Source organism: Theropithecus gelada, chromosome X, assembly GCF_003255815.1.
Source record: "Theropithecus gelada isolate Dixy chromosome X, Tgel_1.0, whole genome shotgun sequence".
Lineage (NCBI taxonomy): Eukaryota > Metazoa > Chordata > Mammalia > Primates > Cercopithecidae > Theropithecus > Theropithecus gelada.
Window position 1 is genome coordinate 18088153 of NC_037689.1, and position 20803 is coordinate 18108955.

Consider the following 20803-nt stretch of genomic DNA (forward strand, 5'->3'; position numbering starts at 1 on the left):
ACAACAGGTATTATTATTAAACCTTCGTTTATTTATTTTTTTGAGATGGAATCTCGCTCTGTCGCCCAGGCAGCAGTGCAGTGGTGCCATCTTGGCTCACTGCAAGTTCTGCCTCCTGGGTTCATGCCCTTCTTCTGCCTCAGCCTCCTGAGTAGCTGGGACTACAGGCATGTGCCACCATGCCCAGCTAAGTTTTTGTATTTTTAGTAGAGACGGGGTTTCACCATGTTAGCCAGGATGGTCTCGATCTCCTGACCTCGTGATCCATCCGCCTCGGCCCCCCAAAGTGCTAGGATTACAGGCATGAGCCACCATGCCCAGCCTTATTATTAAACCTTTTAACAGATGAGAAAATTGGCACAGAGTTACACAGCTTGCTGAGGTCATATAGCTGTGGAGCAGTCTGACTCCAGAGTCTGCGCTCTAACTTATTACCAATCCAAAATAATTCTGCCATGTATGCAATTTACACACATTACCTGAAGTGAATTCAGGACACTCAAGAGTAATGCAAATTTTAAAGAAGTTAATAACGAAGTTTATGACTGCTGTAGTCGAGGGTAATTTGCTACACATCAATACCTTTTATAAAACTGCATCTCTGAAGGCAAGTTAGGATTCAGTGACATAATTTGGAGGTACAGTATTTGAATTCTAATAATGAGAATACATTGCAGGCAAAGCATTTTGACAGGCAATAGTACAATTTGGCTGATTTGCCAGTAACACAGGATTTCATTTCAGTTTCTCCCAAACTACAACGGAGTAATAATACATAGCCAACTAGTTCCTGTCTTTCCCTGAAATAACTAACTTAAAACATGATTGGAGGGGCACAAACATGCCTTGTTTCTTTTGTGTTAAAAATATTATGTGCCAGTAAACAAAATATTATTCAGCTATAAACTAATGATATATGCTATAACATGGATGGACTCTGAAAACGTTAAGCTAAGTGAAAGAAGTCAGACACACAAATTGCATGATTTCATTTTTTTTTTTTTTTTGAGACGGAGTCTCGCGCTGTGTCACCCAGGCTGGAGTGCAGTGGCGCGATCTCGGCTCACTGCAAGCTCCGCCTCCCAGGTTCAGGCCATTCTCCTGCCTCAGCCTCCGAGTAGCTGGGACTACAGGCGCCCGCCACCACGCCCGGCTAGTTTTTTGTATTTTTAGTAGAGACGGGGTTTCACCATGTTAGCCAGGATGGTCTCGATCTCCTGACCTCGTGATCCGCCCGCCTCGGCCTCCCAAAGTGCTGGGATTACAGGCTTGAGCCACCGCGCCCGGCCATGATTTCATTTTTATGAAATGTCTAGAATAGGCAAATCCACAGAGACAGAGAGCAGATTAGTGGTTGCTAGGGCTGGAAGGAATGGTGAGTGACTATTTAATTGGGTAGGGGTTTCCTTTTGGGGTAATAAAAAAAATGTTCTGGGACAGGCGCGGTGGCCCACGCCTGTAATCCCAACATTTTGGGAGGCTGAGGCGGGTGGATCACAAGGTCAGGAGATGGAGACCATCCTGACTAACATGGTGAAACCCCGTCTCTACTAAAAATACAAAAAAAATTAGCTGGGCGTGGTGGCGGGTGCCTGTAGTCCCAGCTACTCGGGAGGCTGAGGCAGGAGAATGGTGTGAACCTGGGAGGCAGAGCTTGCAGTGAGCCGAGATCGCGCCACTGCACTCCAGCCTAGGCAACAGAGCAAGACATCCTCTCAAAAAACAAAACAAAACAAAACAAAACAAAAAAACAACTCTGGAATCAGATAGTGGTAATGGCTACACAACAGTGTGAATGTACTAAAAGTCACTGAATTGTATACTTTGAAATGGTGAGTTTTGTTATGTAAATTTTACATCAATTAGAAACATAACCTGGACACTGAGAATTTAAAGATTCTCATGTACACTATGTATTTTACTTAATAGTATGTTTCAATTCAAAGTAAGATTTTTTCCTCCATCAAATGCATTCATGATTTCCAAACAAAACAGATTACTTCAACAATTTTGCAAAGCTTAATCATTTCAGACAAATCAACCATGTTCAGGCCCTCTTGCTGTTTAATCTGAAACGCTACATATAAATTGCTTTTACCTTCAGTTTTTTCAGGTAACAATGAAGTGCTAAATCATTATTTCTACCATATCATATTTTCTCCCCATTATTAGTATCAACCGTTCTCAAATGCCATTTTTATTAATACTACCTTCACTTGCCTATTACCTGATGCCAAGCAGTGCTGGGCACATGGTAGACACTCCATAAATATCTGAACATTGTTTACTGAATGAACTAAAAGCTCATTATGAGAAAATTATTTTCATGTTTGGGCCAGTGATTCATTTAACAACAGTATCTTACTAATCTGATTACACAAAAGTGTAATTCCCACATTTGCTCTAGCACATATGTCTTTGCCATTATCACTTGCTCTAATCAAACGAGCTAAGATGTGATTAACTGGTTTAAAACTGTAAGTGCTTACAGTATTTTCCTTTTTTAAAAAATAGAGGCAAGATCTTGCTATGTTGGTCAAGCTGGCCTTGAACTCCTGGTCTCAAGCGATTCTCCTGCCTTGGCCTCCCAAAGTGCTTATTACAGGGGTAAGCCACTGTGCCCAGAAATACAGCATTTTAAAAAAAGAAAATAGTAAAAGTTAGATTTCATTAAAATCCACTCTGAAGAAAGCTTTCAAATCCTATGAACATATTTAGAAGGGCACTGAATACTGCCTGAATAAATGACTATAATTTTGAGCTACTATCTTTTGTGTCTCACGAAAATTTATTTTTGGTTTAATGCTATTTTTACAGTATTTGTTTGAAATCTATTATGGTAAATTTGGAGATAATTTGAAAATACTAAGTCACAAATTCTGGCGTTCGCAATCCCCACTAAAACTCCAGATTGTAACTTCTCTTTAAGCATTTTGTTGTTACAGAACTTGTTTTTGAGTTTGTTTTATTACATTGGCAGATGGGAGGCAAACTGCGACACAGACTTTGAATTGTTTTCCCAAACAAACTATTATACTATCTTCCGTGTGGGAAGGTAAGTTCTAAAACCCGGCAGTGCTGCCAACTAATAACCATAATTTATCATCAATTATATAACTCTTGGGATTAAAGATAATATATTCAACTTTTACTGCCAAAAAAAAACCAAAAAAACCCCCAAAAAACTGAAACAAATAGAAAAATTCTGGTTAAAGTTTGAGGGCCAATTAAGCTGGATAACCTTAGTTTTTATGGGGGAAAAAAGTTAACATTCTAAAACTTCTCATAAAAACTAATTTCATGAATTCCGCATTTGTGAATTGCTTACTTCCTAAACTTTATTTATAACTGCAAGATCAATCATCAAGGTGCTTTCTTGGGCATCTGTGGACACATGCAGAGCAGCAAAAATATCAAGTTGTCCAACACAAACGTTCTTAGCTGAAGTCCAAAAGAGTGTCATTCTGTCTTGTTTCAGCTTAAGCTGTAAACAAGTGTCCTTCATGGTGTATTTAGTGCCACATTTTCCACATATTTGTGCTTTTGTTGGTTATTTTTATGTTTAAAATGACCCCCAAGTATATAATGTTGAAGTGGTATCTAATGTTCCTGACCACAAGAAGGCTGTGATGCGCCTTATGGAGAATGTGTTGAGAAGCTTAAGTTCAGGCTTAAGTTACAGAGCTGTTTGGCTGTGAACTCTAAGTCAACAATATATATTAAATGACTTTAAATAGAAACACACATAAAACAAGGTTATGTATTGACTGGCTGATAAAAATGTAAACAAGAGGCTTATAGAAACCTAATTCTGTATTTCCTCCTAGGAGTAATGGTTCAGTATTTGCTAACTCAGTGTCTGTGGGGACTTTACAGAATATAAATACCATGAAAAATGGAAATCGTACTTACCTAAAGCCTATTTTTACATATACTATTTTTTTTTTTTTTTTTTTTTTTTTTAGACGGAGTCTCGCTCTGTCGCCCAGGCTGGAGTGCTGTGGCCGGATCTCAGCTCACTGCAAGCTCCGCCTCCCGGGTTCCCGCCATTCTCCTGCCTCAGCCTCCCGAGTAGCTGGGACTACAGGCGCCCGCCACCTCGCCCGGCTAGTTTTTTGTATTTTTTAGTAGAGACGGGGTTCCACCGTGTTAGCCAGGATGGTCTCGATCTCCTGACCTCGTGATCCGCCCGTCTCGGCCTCCCAAAGTGCTGGGATTACAGGCTTGAGCCACCGCGCCCGGCCTTACATATACTATTATACTTCATGTGACTAATGACTAAGTTACTTCAAGACACTAATTCTAAAACAAATGTAATCTAATCATAAAATAATCCTCAGGCATCATTAATGAAATTCAAATATTTACCAAAAGCCCAAGCTAGCTCTTCCTTAATTAAAAAAGTCATTCTAAAGAAACAGGCTTATTAAGTATGAAATTTAGGCAGTGAGAGAAAAGAATAAAAGAGGAAATAAAATTCTGAGCAAAGGGGGAGAACTTGTTATTTACCCTTGTCCTAGGTTTAAGATAAAACATTCACTAGAACTCCAATAGGTTAAAAAAATGTGACTGTCAATTTCAGTTAACTCTAACACCTGGGGCAAGCCTAATTGCTTCCAGTCACAAAAAGAGTATCCACCTGTGAGTTTGCCAGGAGTCCTCAATCAGTAAGATTTGCAAAAGCAGATCCAGATAGGGTCGCAGTTCATAGGTATAGGAATATGCAACCTAAAAACAAGTAAGACATAGTGAGTAACTTAATGAAAGGAATAAGAAATCAAATTATAAACATACAAATGTTATTTTCCTTTTACCTGCCAGAGAAGTTCACTGAGGACAGTAGATGAGAACTGAGGATTCTCCCAGCAGCAAAAACGAAGCAATTTGACGGTTTCGTCTGAATTACTGCAGTCTTCAATGATTTTCTTCACATAACTTGTTCTCACAAATAAAATGTCTGCCACATTCTGCTGAATTGGCATTATAGGTTGTGATAAATTAGGATCACCAAAAGGATTGGGAAGAGGAGGATTACCTAGAATACAGATTTGTCACCAATAAAAAAAAACTAATAAGCTTCTCCACAATAATACACAACTTTCATGACAGAAAATAGCCTATATATAGCCTATAAATTTTTTTTTTTTTTTTTCCCCTAAGATGGAGTCTTGCTCTGTCGTCCAGGCTGGAGTGCAATGGCGCGATCTCAGCTCACTGCAACATCCACCTCCCGGGTTCAAGCGATTCTCCTGCCTCAGCTTTCTGAGTAGCTGGGACTACAGGTACACGCCACCACGCCTAATTTTTTTGTATTTTTGTATTTTTGTAGAGATGCGGTTTCGCCATGTTTGCCAGGCTGGTCTTGAACTCTTGACCTCAAGTGATCCACCCGCCTTGGCCTCCCAAAATGCTGGGATTACAGGCATGAGCCACCATGGCTGGCCAAATGTTTTATTTTAGAAAAATAACATTTTAAACCAAGTTTCCTAAGCACAACAAAGAAAGTAACATTATGCATTATAATGATCAGATAGATATATCAAGATGTAAAAATGCAAAATCTAAAAATAAATTTTTTTTTTTTTTTGGGACACAGGGTCTCTCTCTCTGTCACCTAGGCTGGAGTGCAGTGGCGTGACCATAGCTCACTGCAGCCTTCTCCTGGGCTGAAGTGATTCTCCCACTTCAGTCTCCTGAGTAGCTGGGACTACAGGTGCACATCACCACACCCAGCCAACTTTTTTGTTGTTGTGATCCTCCTGCCTTGGCTTCCCCCAAAGTGTAGGGATTACAGGCATGAGCCACTGAGCCCAGCCTAAAAAGTTAATTCTTAAACTATTTCATAAACATGGTATCAACCTCAGTCACAAGGAGACAGAAAAAAGATCCCCATTAAATACGTAAAAAAGGTACAGGGCTAAAATACTCCAAAGCAAAAATCTTCCTCCAGACTCTTAGTACTATATATGCTCAGCAGTATTTAAAAACTACCGTAAAGAGGGCCGGGCATGGTGGCACACACCTATAATCCCAGCACTTTGGGAGGCACAGGTGGGCAGATCATCTGAGGTCAGGAGTTCGAGACCAGCCTGACAAACATGGCGAAACCCTGTCTCTGCTAAAAATACAAAATTAGCTGGGCGTGGTGGTGGGTGCCTGTAATCCCAGCTACTTGGGAGGCCAAGGCAGGAGAATGGCTTGAACCGGGGAGGTGGAGGTTGCAGTGAGCCGAGATCATGCCATTGCACTCCAGCCTGGGCAACAATAGCAAAACTCCATCTCAAACAACAACAACAGCAACAAAAGACTACTGTAAAGAATGGAGCATTCAAATTTACCATTGATTGAAGACTGCATTCTTGAAGAGACATTGCAACAGCGGATCAGCTGTGACACTACTGAGTATAATTTGCCTAATTCAGCATACTGATATTTGATTGGAGGACCTGGACCTTCATCTAAAGACACAAGCATAAAGGTAGCAGGTACACTCAATTTCAGAAGCTGTGTCTTCTCTGCCACACCTACAACAAAGGAGTGAAGGGGAGAAGAAAGAGAGGGAGAAAAATGCGAGGAAAAAATTAGGATGGCAAGGGCTTCATGAATAAAACAAGCAGTTACACAAAATATCTTGTCTATAATTTTTATGATCAGAAAAATTTTGATTTGTAATTTTATCACTTTTACTTAGCATTCAGAGAATTATTTTACCAGAAAAGAAAACTCGCCCATTGAGTATAAGTATTAACATTGTTAAACAGTGACCATGACTACGACATTCCAATCACACCGGCTCACTTTAAGGAAGATGAACACTTTTTCTTTTTTGAGACAGTCTTGCTCTCTCGCCAGGCTGGAGTGCAGTAGCGCGATCTCAGCTCACTGCAACCTCTGCCTCCCAGGTTCAAGCAATTCTCCTGCCTGAGCCTCCCCAGTAGCTGGGATTACAGGCACGTACCACGCCCAGCTAATTTTTGTATTTTTAGTAGAGATAGGGTTTCACCATGTTGGCCTGGATGGTCTCGGTATCTTGACCGCATGATCCGCCCACCTTGGCCTTCCAAAGTGTTGGGATTATGAGCCACTGCGCCCGACTGGAAGATGAACACTTTCTACGGCCTGGAGAGTCTAAAGGGACTAATCAAGACTGCAACCCTCATTTGTAAGGAAAAGAGGATGAAAACAACAAAACAACTATATTAAATAAGAAGTAAGAACTCTTGGTTTTGGCCCCTCTTCATGGTAATAAGCTAAGGAGCAGTTCTCAAACCATAACCACTTCCTCCTCCCTCGATTCCTGATTTTCTACCTCTTTTTGTTCTTATTTGCAACTCCTCCTTCCTGTCTCTTAAAAACTGATGTTTCTCCAAGTTCCCATGCCAGGCTATCTTCTCACACTGATTTCCCTGGATGATGTAGCCCACACTCATGGCTTTAATGTTCTAGATATTTTCATTCAGATGATTCAAAAACATTTCAAGACAAATTACTTACTGTTCTACTGTATATCTCCATTTGGGTGTCACACAGGCTCAAACTCAATCTACCCAAACTGAACTCACCCCTTTCTTCCCATAATGTTTCTCTTCCTGTATTTCCCCTCAGTAAATGGTACCACTCACAGTTGTTTATGTTAGAATTTTGGGGATCATTCTTCACATCTCTTCCCTGTCCCATCCTTCTCTGAATATCCAATCACCAAATCCACTGATTCCACTTCTTATAAAAAGCACCATATATCTATCTGTCCACTTGTATCTCTCTCACTGCCAGTTCTCCAGTACAGGCCACAATGATCTTATGTCTACAGATCATTTTAACATTCTCTGGGATCTTATTCCATTGCAATCCATTCCACACTGTGGCCACAGGGATCTTTCTAGACGGTATTTATCTGTTCAAAACCCTACAATGGCTCATCCAATGCCTCAGTCTCTCTCACAAGGCCTATTAGAACCACATGATCAGAAACTCCTGCTCAGCACTCCTGCCATTCCCATCTTACATCAATTCTAGTCAGACTGGACAACTTTCATTCCATCCAATAAGCCACACCAAGTTTATCACGTCTTTGCATCTGCTGTTCACTCTAGATGGAAAGCTCAACCAACCAATTCCCACATTACATTCCCCATTAAGTCTTCTGTACTCCCCAAATCCCTTCAGGTACCATGCCCCCCATGATGCACTCTGCATTTTCCCTATTAGAGCCATTAACATATTTTATGGCAACTACATTATTTGCTTCTGTATTCCATTAGGCAATCTTATTTATTGCCATATCCCCCAAAACATAATAAAAACAGGTCCACAACCTCTTATCTAAAATCCTAAGACTCCGAAAGCTATTTTAATTTTTTTTTTTTTTTTGAGACGGAGTCTCACTCTGTCTCCCAGGCTGGAGTACAGTGGCGTGATCTGAGCTCACTGCAACCTCCGCCTCCTGGGTTCAAGCGATTCTCCTGCCTCAGCCTCCTGAGTAGCTGGGATGTGCCACCATGCTCGGCTAATTTTTGTATATTTAATAGAGACGGGGGTTTCACCGTGTTGGTCAGGTTGGTCTTGAACTCCTGACCTCGTGATCCACCCGCCTCGGCTTCCCAAAGTGCTGGGCTTACAGGCGTGAGCCACCGCACCCGGCCTAAAAGCTATTATTATAACAAGGTTTTTTGTTTGTTTGTTTTTGAGACGGAGTCTTGCCCTGTTGCCCAGGCTGGAGTGCAGTGGTGCTATCTCTGCTCATTGCAACCTGTGCCTCCTGGGTTCAAGCAATTCTCCTGCCTCAGCCTCCCAAGTAGCTGGGACTACAGGTGCCCGCAACCACGCCCTGCTAATTTTTGTATTTTTAAGTAGAGATGGGGTTTTACCATGTTTGCCAGGATGGTCTTGAACTCCATACCTCAGGTGATCTGCCTGCCTCGGCCTCCCAAAGCGCTGGGATTACAGGCATGAGCCACCTCGTCCAGCCCAACAAAGTTTTTCATTAAGTTGGTGTCAAAATGTGTTTGTTGGGATAACCTAGCCTGAACTGACTAAAGGCTACTTACAGTCTTCATTTCTCCCTTCAGTATAAATATTTACATTTTACTGTAGAAATATTAATGTGTTCAATTTTAAGTTGTTGTCTCAGACCCTGCTATAGAGATAGGATATATGCACTGCCTTGCTTTTCTTAAATCCAAACAATTCTCAATCCCAATGCATATCCGATCTTAAGGACTTCATATTAAGGTTTACAGACCATACAGTATTTGTTTTCAGCAAGAAAATTTTATAAGTAGGTTACATTATGGAACAATGATGTGTGCTTTCTGAACAGGCAATATTTCTCAAAGAAGAGTTGAACAGAATAGGATTTTTCTGAATGTCTAAATTTGGCATTTTTAAGTTTGAAATACAGATTCCACTGATGCTTATCTAATAAATATTCTTTTTTTTTTTTTGAGACGGAGTCTTGCTCTGTAGCCCAGGCTGGAGTGCAGTGGCCGGATCTCAGCTCACTGCAAGCTCCGCCTCCTGGGTTTACGCCATTCTCCTGCCTCAGCCTCCCGAGTAGCTAGGACTACAGGCGCCCGCCACCTCGCCCGGCTAATTTTTTGTGTTTTTTAGTAGAGACGGGGTTTCACCATGTTAGCCAGGAAGGTCTCGATCTCCTGACCTCGTGATCCGCTCGTCTCGGCCTCCCAAAGTGCTGGGATTACAGGCTTGAGCCACTGCGCCCGGCTAAATATTCTTTTCTTTCTCATCTACAAATACCCAAATATCTACAATGTGGAAAAAGGTAAGGGAAAGGAAGACAAACTAAATAGACAAATGAAAAGTAAAATCTCCCTTATGTTAAAAAGTCCATGAATCCAATGGTGATTAAGTAATGTCACAGAAAAAAACCTGAAATGACAGGTATGCCTGGATAAAGAACTTCATTTTGGATATATGGCTGTTTGGTTTGTTTGCTTTTTGGAGACAGGGTCTCATTCTGTTGCCCATGCTGGAGAGCACTGATGCAATCACGGGTCACTGCAGCCTCAACCTCCTTAGCTCAAGTGATTCTCCCACCTCAGCCTCCCAAGTAGCTAGGACTACAGGCATATGCCACCACACCCAGCTAATTTTTAAATTTTATTTTGTAGAGATAGGGTCTCCCTATGGTGTCTAGGTTGGTCTCGAACTCCTGGGCTTAAGCAATCTTCTTGCCTTGGCCTCCCAAAGTGTTGGGAATACAGGCATAAGCCATTGTGCCCAGCCCTTAAATTAATGTTTGAAGCAAGTATTTTTATTATCCATAATTGTAATTTACTTACACAAAAACTTATGTACAGACCAAGTCTGCTATCTAAATTTGGTGAGTATCACAACCATCTGGGGACTCCTTTGAAAACATGGATTCCCTGACATTAGCTTTGCGGATGCTGATTCAATCAGTGTGAGAAGAGGCCTAGAAACCAGTATTTTCCAAAAGCAGCCAGATTTGGCACCACTGCATTAGGAGATTTAAAAAAAAAAAAAAAAAAAAAAAATCAAGACACATATTCTGACCCGTGTCTACTACAAAGACACACGCATAAAGTAAAAGGTGAAAGTGCCATGTTCAGATAAAATTCACAACAGGTTTTATGGGAAATTGTTTCTATTTCAAATCAGATTATATTTTATCACTTGACCTAAATGACTTCACAATTTAATATGATACATCAAAACAGAATTCTGAAAAACTTAAATTCTTACCTAAATTGGCATACATTACAAACAGGTTGAAATACTGCTGTAAATGACGCCCATGCTCTGAAACTTCCCTTCTCAAGAGATTTAGTACTGCTCTTAGTAAGTGATCACTCAAGCTTAAGTTGTCATAAGCCTGTAAAGGATAAAACATTACCTGTTTTACAGCAACAAGGTATATGTATACTTCTATTTGCATAAAAAGGACATGCACATATGCTGATACAGGCATACATTTATGGAAGGACTGATCACACAAACTAAACTATTTTGCTTCTTGGGAAAGGGAATGAAGATCAGAGGTGGATTTCATTATAATTCTTCACACTTGTAATTTTTTTAAAAAACTAAGACTATTTTAAAAAAATCTTCAAAATAGTCTCTTATATTTTTAAAGAGCCAATAATTACTATTCATTGCTATGCAGTAATATTAAATGGAACTCACTGACATCATATTATGTGTGTGTTTCTGTTAGGTAAACATATCAAGTGGATGCACGTAGGTTTGTGACTTTGACTTCCAGGAAACACAATTTATTTGTAAACATCTCATCATTTAGAAAGAAAGCTGTGCAATTACCTGACTAGAAGGTCCAGGAGAGGCAAAAGGTGAAGGACATGGCCCATCTTGCAAGGAAAAATGTGCAATAAAGACTATAAGTTTTGCAAACGCACCCCTCACTTCTGCACTAGGGCACTCCAGAAGGTATTCGGAGAAGCGATTTGAAACATTAAAAAGGACGTTATGAGCAAACCAAAAACGTACATTCTTGCTGTGACGAAGGAGAATACACAATGCATCATACCTAAAATAAAACAAAAAAAATCTATGACTATTAATTCAATAACTTGTTCTCTATAGTAAAAGGATGAGTCTCATTGAACCAAAAAAAAGATAAAGATCTTCCTCTACTGCTGAAGAGAGAACCAGCAAAGGTTGCTTCTAGTATTAAAATAACAGATAAATACTATGACTTGGTCTATTCTCTCAGTTACAAAACGGGTGAAAGTTTGTCCTCTAAAAATCCGTTAACAAACTCTTCCTAGGTTCAACAACAAAGTATCACCCCCTTATCTTGACATACTATTTCTGAAATCAGTAAGTAAAAATTATTAAATCAATGTATTATAATGGCCTCTATACTTTCATAATTAGAAACTTAAGAAAATCATTTTAATTTTTTACCCTTTTAATCTGTGTCAGAATTCAATCTAGGTAAGCTAAAACCTCATAAATTTCATAAGTAGCTTACACTTTTCAGTCTCATCTTGTAATCTTTGGTTTTGTTTGAGACAGGATCTTGCTCTGCTGCCCAGGCTGGAGTGCAATGGCACGGTCATGGCTCACTGCAGTCTCAACCTCCCAGACTCCAGCGATCCTCCCACCTTAGCCTTCCGAGTAGCTGGGATTACAGGTGTATGCCACCATACTTGGGTAATTTTTTAAATCTTCTTTGAAGAGATGGGGTCTCACTATGTTGCCTAGGCTGGTCTTGAACTCCCGAGCTCAAGCAATCCTCCCACCCTGGCCTCCCAAAGTGCTGGGATTACAGGTGTGAGTCACTGTCCCCAGTCTCATCTTGTAATCTTTGGTGCAGAGATGTCAAAGATATGATACAAGGTAATAGAAGAAGTCAGTTTCTGAATAACAAAAGGCCATGTTTAGACTAAGTAACTATTTTAATATGATTTCTCTATTGTGACCCAGAGTTATTTTTATTCTGTATTCCAAACTTCAAACAAAATTCTCATGGTTTAGAAAAAAATAAAGCAGTCTATTAAAGAACCAAACCAAACATTAGTATAATAGGAATGAAAATCCAAAGCAATGTACCAATCACTGGCAGAGCCACGGACTACTTTCTTTGTGTGAAATCCTGTAGTAAAGAGGAACCTAGCAGCAAGTTGAATACTGATCATAGTGATTTCTTCTGCTTCAGGCAACAGGTGATCTTGCCCTATAAATAAAATGCAGATATAAAAACAAATTTTTATTTTCCAACCCCATTTTCAAACAAGTCTGCATTTCCATTAATTTTGAGAAGTCCTAAATTTATTAAGAACCTCTCTCAGGCTACTGTAATTTAGACCCATTTTTATTTTATTCTATTTATTTTTTTGAGATGGAGACTCACTCTGTCACCCAGGCTGGAGTGCAATGGCACCATCTTGGCTCACTGCAACCTCCACCTCCCAGGTTCAAGCGATTCTCCTGCCTCAGCCTCCTGAGTAGCTGGGACTACAGGTGCATGCAACCATGCCTGGTTAATTTTTTTTAGTAGAGATGGGGTTTCACCATGTTGGTCAGGCTGGTATCGAATTCTTGACCTCAGGTGATCCACCTACCTCGGCCTCCCAAAGTGCTGGGATCACAGGCGTGAACCACCGCACCCAGCAATTTAGACTCATTTAAAGTGAAAACATTAATTTTATGAACTTAAACATGTTGATGCCTACTAGAAATTATTCTTTATTACTAAGAAGCTAAACTCTCTTGATACTTACCGGGAGGAGGGTTTAAGTAAACGCCATTACATGTAAGCAGTTTTTTCATAAACTGAAAATACTCCATACTGTACTGCATTCGGTTATGCATGAATTGTACATTCTGTTTCCGTACACTTCTCTCAATGGCTGATGGCATAATAATCTGATGAGGTCTGGTGGTGATAGCAAGCTCTGATATGTATCTTATCAACTCATCATCTTGGTCTATTGTGTCCATTCGTTCGTAAAAAAGTATATAAGCATTCCACCACCTTTTCTGGCGCCTGTATGACATGCGCTTCATCATGTGATCAAACACTTCTCCCATGTACTCTCCACCAAAACACTGGTTTTTCATTTCTTCATCATCATCCATTTTACATTCTGTTACATCACCATCATCAAATTTATACCAGCGGTTTCTCTCACCATCTCCACCATTCCTTTGGATGATATAAGAATAATAATGCCCCCCACTCGCTTGACCACTGTGTACAAGCACACCCACAAGTCTGTATTTTGTGCTTCCTGCTGTCTCACTTTCAGACTGCTCACTCTGTTGTATCAACTGACTCTCTGGGTTTACATTATCCCCTTCCAGCTTTGCGACACCTGCAACTGTGTAAGGTTCCATGTCCAGCTCTCGAGGAAATTCAAAATAATCATTGAACTTGATTGCACATTCTCTTTCCCAGTCATAGTCAAATCGCTTTAGTTGTATAGCAAGAACAGGAGGTAACTTTTTAATCAGCAAGCGCTTTACGGTATCAACCTAAAATAAACAAGAGAAAGTTACTAGATGTTCTATTAAAATCCACAATAAAAACAAACAAAAAAAACCCAACAAAAACCCAAGCAAACTTTTAAATGATATTAAGACTTATCTGAATTTTTAAGTGTAAACAAATACATGACAATGAGCATAATCAAGATAATCCTATCAGCTGACTTAAATGCTAAAATTAATAATATGCAAACGGTAAGTTGTTGACTGGTTTCTGTCATTGTTATCTAGCCATTATTACCTGTTTGATATTTACTGTTGTTCCCATGAAGGTGGTTTCCTATGCACAAACAATAATAATAGTAGCTAATATTTGTTGGGCAATTAAGATGCCAGGTAATATACTAAGTGCTGCACACGTAAAAACATACCTAATCCTTACAACCTTCTCAAGTGTATACTACTGAACCTTAAAGATGAAAATTAGTAATCACAGAGAGGTCAAGTAACTTGCCTCAGGTCTCAGGAGCTGCAGGTGGCAGGCAGTATGGTTTTACAGCCCACAATCTCAATCTTTAAACTTTAAGACTTCTCTAAGTGGTGCATAAGGCCAAAACAACAAAAGTGACTTGAGGGTGAAAGGGTTTGGGAGCTCCCAAAGATATACCTTATTCATTACTATAATGCGTGTGAATTATCTCTCCCAAAGAACTGCTAGTAAGATTCCAAAATAAATGGTTTTATAACATAGGTGACAAAAGAAATCTTACGGGCCACTTGACTAGTCTAAAAGAAATCTTATGTAGTTCAATACAGTAATTAAATGGTTTCAGCAAATGTTTTGGTCTTGACAAGTAATCCTGGACATGACAGGAGAAATATTTTCCTCTATCAGCTCTGTATCTTTGAGGGGTTCATTGGCAATTTGTTTCTTGGTAGAGATGGAAAGTGTCTGTGTAACTTAGATAAGAGAATGTGCTATCATGTTATGACTTTTAAAATTATTCACTCTTATTTACCTGTTTTTATCTTATTTACCTAGCCCCTTTGGCACTACTTTTTTCCTTCCCTGCCAAACCTTCTATCAGTTATCATGTTGACTACTTCTCTGCTACCACTATACCAAAGTAGGAGAAAATAAAAAGAAGGTGACTTGTGAGGATGAACCAAAAAAACCAATTTCTTCTAAATCCATTAAATGTAATCAAAATGGAACAAAACTAGACAGCCCGTACCTTTTTATTGCATTTTTCACAATGATATGCATTTGCACCTTCTAGTAAATCTCCTTTGACATATTGTTCCAAAGAATCAAGAAGATTTTGGTGATTTCTAATGTCTACGTTTAGGGTCGTAAAAGATTCTTCACATTCGTACCTAAAAACGATAAAAGAAAGGATTTATTCCTTAGTTTTCTAAACGTTTATTTAGTTTTGGACTTAATGAAAACTACATTTGCCTTTGTTTTTTTAATTATACTTTATGTTCTAGGGTACATGTGCACAACGTGCAGGTCTGTTACATATGTATACATGTGCTGTGTTGGTTTGCTGCACCCATACATTTGCCATTTTTATAATACGAAACCCGTTAAGTCATAGAATGTTAGCAATAAAAGTTAACTTGATCAAGATTATTAGGTGAAATGGTTTTTTAAGTTGAATCTGTCTGGATTCACAGCTGAATCTCTTTGTAGTATACGATGCTGCTTCCAGTGTTAACCGTTTAGACAGTAATTCACGCCGAGGCCAAAGCATGAATTTATTAAGTTCTGAAAATGATAAACTATGAATAAGCTAAATTTTTATATATTCTTCCTTTTCTGTAATGGAAGCCTTAGTAAAGCAAAAGTTTGAACACACAAATGAGTACAGGATTAGCAACCTGAGAAGGAGCTAGAATCTCAGTTTACGGTCATTTTCTACCAAAGAGACTCCGATTTCTGGTGAGACACATGCATAAATGCAAAACAAGGGATGTGAGGAATACATTATTAACCATTAATTCATTCAGTGGATAGACTGAGAGTACCTTCTACGTGTAAATGCACTGAGGGATATTCAATGTTTAAGACAGTCCCTTATTTAAGGAATTTTAAACTCAGGAAAAAAGGTACACAAAGGCATTTATAAATTGTATGAATGAAATATAACGCAGGTATTAAGCAAATTGCTACTATATAATCAGGGAACAGCCCATAAAAGAAAAAAAGTTAGATCTCAGACTACACTTCAAAAGTAGGACATTCTTCAACACCTATAAAAAGAAGGTGTTCTAACACTAGAGGACAGCAAAGTCTTTCTGTAAAGGGCCAGAAAGTAAGTATCTTAGGTTTTGTGAGGCATATGGTCTCTGCAGTAACTACAGATGCTCCTCGCTTATGAAATGGCTACAGCCCAATAAACCCATCATAAATTGAAAATATCATAAGTTGAAAATGCATTTAATACACCTAACCTACCAAACATCACAGCTTTAGCCTAGCCTACCCTAAATGTGTTCAGAACACTTATATTAGCCTACAGTTGGGCAAAATCTTGTAACACAAAGATTCATGTAATTCATTGAATACTGTACTGAGAGTGAAAAACAGAATGGTTGTATGGGCACTCAAAGTAGAGTTTCTTTCTTTTTTGTTTTTAATGAGGTGAGGTCTTGCTCTGTTACCCAGGCTGGAATGCAGTGGCATGATCATAGTTCACTGGAACTTCTAACTCCTGGGCTCAAGTGATCCTCCTGACTCAGCCTCCCAAGCAGCTGGGACTGCAGGCGTCCACCCCCATGCCCAGCTAGTTAAAAAAAAGACTAGTTTAGCTGTTGATCAGGTACAAGGATCTGATTTCAAGACCATAATCTTTTGACATTTCACTTGCCAAAGAAAACCAGTGATTTCCAAATAATTTAGAAAATTGTCTAAAACTAAGGAGGAGTGACATGAACAAATGATCCCAAAATTGGCTGTTTTCATCACTAATTAAAAACAAGGTTAAAATTTTATTTTATTGTTCACCTAATATAAAAGGCCTTTCAAAAGGACTGAAAGTTGCCTAAGCTAAGTGAGTAAGTATATTCCCCAATTATGAATGAGTGGTAAGACTATAACTTCCTAGAAATTTCTCATTTATATAGTATTACCTCTCCCCCAATCATTTCCTGGTAATCAAAAACAAAACACCCCCACAAACCACATGTATACTCAACCCATGACTATATTTAATAGAGTTTGGATTGTAGAAAATACTATCTTACTGTGACATTTTGGTGAAAAACGATTGCAAATCAACATTAATCCATATTATAACAAGACAAGTCCCAAAGTAAAACTTCCATTATGACAGGCATGTGTGTTTATCAGTAATGAACTCATTAACTACCGCTAATAGAAGCCCTTAATCAATTTTCCTTTTAGTCAAACAATCTGTTTTGTCAATGTTTTTCTTGTAAAATCTTTTTTTAACAATAGGTTTGGTATGTTTTGTATACAAATATACCTTAAAGACAATGACAATAATCAATGCTATTTTAAAAGTCATTATTTCATTTGTATAGGAAATACTACCACAGCTTTGTCATCTTCTAAACTTACTGTATTTACACTATTATAATCACTCAAGTTCTAAGATAAAGGGCAAATTTATAAATAACACCTGTAGCTATATGCAAAATGCCATTTCATTTCTCCAGGAATAATCTTCTGTAAAAGAATGTAATAGCAGGCCGGGCATGGTGGCTCACACCTGTCATCTCAACACTTTGGGAGGCTGAGGTGGCTGAGGTGTGAGGACTGATTTTGAGGTCAGGAGTTTGGGACCCCATTGGCCAACAAGAGCTCCCATCTCTAAAAAAATTTACAAATTAGCCAGGCGTGATGGCACATGCCTGTAGTCCCAGCTATTTGAGAGGCTGAGGCAGTAGGACTGCTTGAGCCCGGAAGTTCAAAGTTACTATGAGTTACGATCATGCCACTGCACTCCAGCCTGGGAAACAAAGAGAAACCTTGTCTCTTTCAGAAAAGAAAGAAAGAAAAAAAAAGAGAAAGGAAAAGAAAAAGGAATAAGGAAAGGAAATAGGAAAGGAAAGGGAAGGGAGACTGTAAGAGTATAATATAATAAAGTGGCTAAGAGATCAGGCAGAGTAGACGGAACTAAAAATTAATTGACAAAAACAAAAAATAGTCCCACAGCAGTAAGGTATGCACAGTATATAAATCATTCTGTTTCAGGTATTTAGTAATCAGTGACATACTCCACTTTTGTATGTAAGTACAAGTAAAAATTTTATTTTTGTTAGTATATACATGATACAACATATACTTTCAATGTGTAATTAGTACTTACCTATGTGGGCAGCCTTGGCAGATCTTCTGATCAGCAAAGGAACCTCCTAAGACTTTACTTAGCATAGCTGGATGTCCTAAAGCTTTTAAAGCTTCATCTAAACTATCCACCAATGAATTAAAAAATTCTAAAGCATCGTGTTGTTCACGCAGATTAACAGGCTCACCCCAAAGCCTAAGAAATGAATGAAATAAAACATGTAACGTGACATTCACAGAACAATATGTACAACTATATTTTTCAGGGGGAAAAAAAACAACAGGACCACAAACAACAGTATATAAAACCGAGATTTTATTCCTCAACCACATAGAAAAAGTAAAAAAAAAAAAAAAAAAAAAAAAAAAAGAATGTGCTTTCCCTATAGAATGTAGTGGGGTAAGAGAGTGAGCCTCATACTAAAACTAGTACCCTAGCGGCAAAGAACTGCCACGAAACCAGTGGTGTAACTGACGGATAGTATGGCTCCAAGAATGAGGTGGTGGATCTCACTCTTATGTGGATGTTACAATTACTATTTTATTTCTTTCATTTTGCTTATATTTTAGATTATAAATAGTAAAAAGATCAGATCTAGTTACTCTTAAATTTATTTTTTTCCCCAAGAGAGAAAGCTTTAACTTGTTTTACAGTTAATCTCTTGAATAATCTAAGAAAAGACACCATCACTACATACCACAAAATGAGAACTCATACTTCTAAAACTCAGGCACTGCTGGAAACTATCAATAATACCTGATTTTGTATATACAGAATAATGTACATAGAGAATTTAAGTGTATTTGTTCTAAGCAAGAAATGACAAACATTTTAAAGTATGCAAGAACTGTCTTTTCATACTTTTGTAAAACCTTTTCTATATAGCAAACAATCTCATTTCTATTATATTTTAGACAAACAAAAATTTGTATACAGTAAGTTTAAAATCAAATAAATTATTTGTTAAAAATCAGCTTGTTCCATTACAAGAAATTACACCAGTCTGTTCTATTTACTTTCAAACCATACTCAACTCCTCAAACTTTCAAACATGTAATCAACTAACTTCAAAAGGGAAAAGGTACCCTTTATAAAGGAGAGATCTGTTAAGACACCAAGAAATCAAAATTGGTATCACTTAATAATTGTGGTAACACATGCCTCCCAATACAGTGTAGTGAGAAACACAAAACATCAATTATGTAGTTTTATTGCCCCCACCCCCTCAACATTTAACATGAAGCTAATCATGAGGAAACAATCACACAAATCAAAAAAGACATTCTGCAAGACAACAGGCCTGGACTCTTTAAAAATTTCAGTGTGATACAAGTCACAAGTTACGGAGATTATTTTACATAAAAGGCAACTAAAGAGCAAACAGCCAAATTCTTGTGATTCCTTCATAAGTATCAGATTGGGATAGAAAGATAAGTTATAAAGACCATTTTTGGGAAATCAGAATATATACTGATGAATATTAGAGATTAAAAATCAGTATTACATTACTTGGATATAACTATATTATACCTAAGTAGGAAAACTGCTTTATTCTGATAAATGATTTCTTATAAGATATATGTTGAAGTATGAAGGGGTGAAGCATCATGTTTGCAACTTACTATCAACTTAAGAACAAAATAAACCAAAAACCAAGTATACATATAGCAAGATAAGCAAATATGGCAAAATGTTAACTAGTAAAACTGCATACAGAATATAACATAAAGGTGATAATTATACCTCTTCTTCACCTTTTCTGTAGGTTTGAAACTTTTGAAAATAAAAAAGTGGGCCAGGTGCGGTGGCTCAAGCTTGTAATCCCAGCACTTTGGGAGGCCGAGACGGGCGGATCACGAGGTCAGGAGATCAAGACCATCCTGGCTAACCCGGTGAAACCCCGTCTCTACTAAAAAATACAAAAAACTAGCTGGGCGAGGTGGTGAGCGCCTGTAGTCCCAGCTACTCGGGAGGCTGAGGCAGGAGAATGGCGTGAACCTGGGAGGCGGAGCTTGCAGTGAGCTGAGATCGGGCCACTGCACTCCAGGCTGGGCCACAAAGCGAGACTCCGTCTCAAAAAAAAAAAAAAAAAGAAAAGAAAAAAGTGGGGTGAGGAAGTATAGTTAACTAAACCACTTGTATCAAGAGTAGATTATGTGTCTAAAGTGTGGATAATCCAAAGTGCTAGTCTATACAAACCGAGCTCCACTAGCACAGGGAGTAACTGAAAAGTCAAAAAAGCAAAGGCATTACAACAGAAAAAATTGTAACTGAATGACAAATTAAGACAAAAGTTTAAAAAGTGTAAGCCTCGGCTGGGCGTGGTGGGTCACGCCTGTAATCCCAGCACTTTGGGAGTCCGAGGTGGATGGATCACCTGAAGTCAGGAGTTCAAGACCAGCCTGACCAACATGGTGAAACCCCGTCTTTACCAAAAATACAAAAATTAGCTGGGCATGGTGCCGGGCACCTGTAATCCCAGCTACTTGGGAGGCCGAGACAGGAGAATCGCTTGAACCCAAGAGGCAGAGGTTACTGTGAGCCAAGATCGCACC

General features: G+C 38.7%; 1 protein-coding gene across 2 annotated transcripts in view; it reads right to left on the minus strand.

Annotated features, from left to right (window-relative positions):
- Positions 1-20803, minus strand: part of USP9X (ubiquitin specific peptidase 9 X-linked) — a 149686-nt gene that overhangs the window by 7404 nt on the left and 121479 nt on the right. For both annotated transcript variants that reach the window (XM_025371684.1, XM_025371685.1), the window contains exons 33-41: positions 18270-18443; positions 15168-15309; positions 13227-13980; positions 12556-12679; positions 11302-11527; positions 10726-10855; positions 6339-6524; positions 4815-5035; positions 4640-4728 (exon numbers count right to left, since the gene is read on the minus strand). In XM_025371684.1, coding sequence (XP_025227469.1) covers positions 4640-4728; positions 4815-5035; positions 6339-6524; positions 10726-10855; positions 11302-11527; positions 12556-12679; positions 13227-13980; positions 15168-15309; positions 18270-18443 — 2046 coding nt within the window. The remainder of the gene's footprint in view (positions 1-4639; positions 4729-4814; positions 5036-6338; positions 6525-10725; positions 10856-11301; positions 11528-12555; positions 12680-13226; positions 13981-15167; positions 15310-18269; positions 18444-20803) is intronic.